The sequence below is a fragment of the Astatotilapia calliptera genome, chromosome 12 (genome assembly GCF_964374335.1).
Source record: "Astatotilapia calliptera chromosome 12, fAstCal68.1, whole genome shotgun sequence".
Classification (NCBI taxonomy): domain Eukaryota; kingdom Metazoa; phylum Chordata; class Actinopteri; order Cichliformes; family Cichlidae; genus Astatotilapia; species Astatotilapia calliptera.
Window position 1 is genome coordinate 21,995,224 of NC_137433.1, and position 3,761 is coordinate 21,998,984.

The 3,761-nt window shown below is 40.9% G+C and overlaps 1 protein-coding gene across 1 annotated transcript; it reads left to right on the forward strand.

The window, feature by feature from the left end:
• Positions 1–201: 201 nt before the first annotated feature.
• On the forward strand, positions 202–2,938 carry arl6ip4 (ADP-ribosylation factor-like 6 interacting protein 4). The gene is made up of 5 exons (XM_026188277.2): positions 202–444; positions 520–843; positions 1,994–2,111; positions 2,211–2,280; positions 2,361–2,938. Exons 1-5 carry the CDS (start codon positions 282–284, stop codon positions 2,415–2,417), a joined length of 732 nt encoding a protein of 243 aa, XP_026044062.1. The 5' UTR covers positions 202–281; the 3' UTR covers positions 2,418–2,938.
• The last annotated feature ends 823 nt before the right edge of the window (positions 2,939–3,761 follow it).

Here is a 3,761-nt window from a genome sequence, read left to right on the forward strand (position 1 = left end):
GTATTAGTTTGAGATGTGTAGATGACAGTGAGTCTATTACCTTGCAAAGTGTTTCATAATAAAACACTGCAACTATAATAATTGTTAATTTATTTCGATCATGTAAACAATATACAGGTACATTTAGCATTAATAATAATAATAATAATAATAATAATAATAATAATAAAAATGAAGTGGGAACTAGGTTCCTCAATCCGAGAAGGCGACGGAAGGAATTTGACGTGCACACTTCCGTGTTTGTCGTTCAGTAAGGTCTGTAAACAGTTGTTCTGTGAGCCATGGACCGCAGCAGACCATCCGACAGAGCTAGCAGAGAGAAAAAACACGAGAAGAAGAAACGGAGACGATCCTCGTCCTCCTCTTCCTCCTCTCCATCATCTTCGTCTTCCTCCTCCAACAGCAGGAGTCGGAGCAGAAAGAAGACGTTGCACAGGAGCAAAGGTTGGAAAATGAAATGCTAGCATTCACAGGAAAATCAACCTCATCATTGGGTTATATTCTCTGTTTCTCCCCCAGATGAGAAAACACAAAAGAAGCGCAGAAGGCACTCGTCTTCTTCTTCCTCATCTTCCTCATCCACCCCTTCCTCCTCATCGTCGTCATCCTCGTCAAGCGATGAGAAGAAGAAGAGCGAAGCCAAGAAGAAGAAAAAGAAAAAGCAGCAGCTGAAGAAGAAGAAGGCGAAACTGAAGAAGCAGATCAAGAAGGAGAAGAAGAAGTTGAAGAAAAAGGAGAAGAAGATGAAGAAGAAGGCAGAGATAAAGCAGAGCCCAGCAGAGAAACCTCCATCCTACCTGGAGGTGTGGCAAACTGAGGAGGGGGCCGTGGAGCTCGGGCCTGGTAGGACATCACACACAACCCCACACTTCACTTCAGTGGATCAGCTGGTCACGCAAAGTCTGACACAACAAAATAACGGTGTTTTTTATATTTGATAAATCAAGAGTGGGATTTGTTTCGCAGCTTGTGAAACATAAGGACTTATTAGGACACATTACTTCCTAGTCTAAGAAGTAGTGCACTGCAGAGCAGGATAATGCTGGCAGGCCACAAAGCTGCGGGAATGAGTTGTTGAAGCTGGGTTTAGAAGAGAGGTGATGAGCAGCACCATGACCTCATTCAGAGAAAGAGCACTACAGATGTGATGTCTGCTTTGAGAGTGTCAATGGAGACGTTTAAAGGAGGTCAGAAGGAGCTGCACTCTTTCTTTATAGATCTAAATAAAGCATTTGATGGGGAGCATGAATGAGGACACCAGCGGTAGGAGTTGCAGATGGGTTCAAGGTGGAGCGAGATTACATTGGCTCTGAACCCTTCTTGTTTATAGTGGTGATGTTAACAGATGACATTGAGATCCCGTTTTTGAAGATCTTTGATTTGTAGAAAGATTGATTTTTTTTTTTTAATAATTTGACCATCACAAGTTGATTTCACAAACTGACTTGTTGGTACAGCGGCATTCTGTTACAGCACCACACTCAGGCTCTTTAGAATGACCCTTCTTTCACAAATGCTTGTAAAGAGACTGCATAGGTAGGCGTTTCTGGCACTGAAAGCACCTGGGTTTAAATTAAGAGCTGTGGCCCAATGTGTATTTCCTTTTTAGTTAACTAAAAATGTTTTTTTTTTTTTCACATCTAGTTCATTCTGATGGTCTTGGTAAATCAAATCCCAATCAGTCTACTTGTCACTTGCATTTGTTGCCAGCCTAAATTTTAGACTAAAAGTCACTTTTCAACCATACATTCATTCAGCATTTACTTTGTAAACTTTAAGCACTTTATCTACCTCACACATATGTTAGAATCACCATGCGTGTTTTAGGACTGTGTGAGGAAGCTCAAGTTCCTGGAGGAAAGCGCCTTTACCTTTATTAACTCAAAGTATATGTAGTACCATCAATTCTGATATTCATTCTGATATCGTTATCTGGTTATTTCCCTCCTCTCTTTTTTCCAAAAATGAATCTGGTGAATTTTTGCCTCTCCAGTCATGACAGATGAGCAGAAGGCCCGTCTCTCCACTAAGAGGCCCCTCACCAAAGAGGAGTACGAAGCCAGGCAGAGCGTGATCCGCAGGGTGGTGGACCCTGAAACAGGGAGGACAAGGTAAGCAGGGGAAAGCGTGCCACAAGAGTGGGAGTTTGGAGGAAGAATTCACCCACCCTGGTTAAACTGGTGATCTTTTCCCCCTCTGCTGTCTTACAGACTGGTGAGAGGAGAGGGGGAGATCATAGAGGAGATAGTCAGCCGGGAGAAACAAAAAGACATCAACAAGGTATGACAGAAACCTTTCAGCTGTAATTGCAGTAATGTGCCGTTATAACTGTTAACAGCTAGACTTTATTCATCTCACAGCAAGCTACGAAGGGAGACGGGGATGCCTTCCAGAGAAAACTGGGCATCAACAGGTAGAAGATGATGTCACCTTCAGCTTCATCAGCCTGAGAGCACCTTCACTAAACAGCTCTGCAGAAAGCAACTCGTCAGTGTACTGAAATGCACTTCATATCAAATAATAGTGATAGCAAAATAATACGGTGATGCTCTCCTGAGGTACACACGGTAGAAGTCATAGTGAGCTGCTTGTAATGGCTGTCAGATGTAATCGAGTAGATAGAAAGTAGTGCCTACATAAAACTGCTGACAACAAGGATCTTACTGGGATTCTGTTATAGTAGATTTTTGATTTCAACAAAAGACATTGCTACTGATTTTCTGTAACACTGAGCTTCATAGAAAAGTTTCATTTAATTTAATTAATGTGCAAAATCTTTGCTTTAAGTAATGATTAATCCCAGATAAGCGTCCAGTTCAGCTGTCTGATATCACCTTCTCACACCACCTCATGGTTGTCTTACATTTGTATCTCAATTTTTTTTTTTTTTTTTTTTTAAATTTCTCTAAATAAATCTCCATTTCTTTGTGAAAGTAAAGTCTGACTTCAGTTCCTGCTCTCATAAAAAACAACAACAAAAAAAAAAAACAACATCCTCGTTTCAACTCAGTGGGGAAGAAAAAAAAAGCCCAAATGCCTTAGTTGTTCTTTATATGTTCTTTATACACTGTACATAAAAACACAAGGGAATGGGTAAAATGTAGTTATCCAAAACCTACAAGATACACACCCTGTACAGGTAAAATATTTTCCAAGCATGATATTGTGGTGCAGATATACAGCCTTTGAACGATAACTGTTGGAGGCGGAGCTGGAGACAGCGATGGGATTGCCTAATGTTGGTGAATTATGTCCCACTCTCTTCTTCTTCTTCATAAATTTCCTTTAAAAAAGTCAAACAAACCAAAGTCCTGTTTAGAAAATATGACCTCCATCTTTTCCCACAAAGTAACACGAACAACGTCCTTCAACGTGAAGTCTGTTCGGGGCGTGATCGGCGTACGTTCTCGCCGCACAATGGTCAATGTAAGGCAGTAAAACGGGAAATGTAAGGCCTCTGGTAATGTGTGTGTTGGTAGCAGAATCAAAGCGATCGTCTGCCCAGAGGTGGCAAAAACTGCATGGATCGCTTCTCTGGATTTTTAATATCCAGGCGTTTCAGATCAGGGAGCATGGTTCAGTAGCTGAAAATGTTAGATGACTGCATGTTTTCCAGGACTGACTGTCCTTTTTTTGTTTTCAAGTTACAATAAATGTACAAAGAGCTATTCTTCAACAAGCAGCTTTTTTCCTGTTCCTTTTCTTTTTTGTTTTGTTTTTTAAAGAGTTATGGCTTTAAGCCGATTCTTGTCAAGGTCAAA

Bases quoted from the DNA above. Each gene is read 5' to 3' on its own strand.
- arl6ip4 (XM_026188277.2), top strand. From the start codon at position 282: ATGGACCGCAGCAGACCATCCGACAGAGCTAGCAGAGAGAAAAAACAC. The intron at 445-519 runs GTTGGAAAATGA...TTTCTCCCCCAG, and splicing joins GACGTTGCACAGGAGCAAAG to ATGAGAAAACACAAAAGAAG. The intron at 2,281-2,360 runs GTATGACAGAAA...TTCATCTCACAG, and splicing joins AACAAAAAGACATCAACAAG to CAAGCTACGAAGGGAGACGG.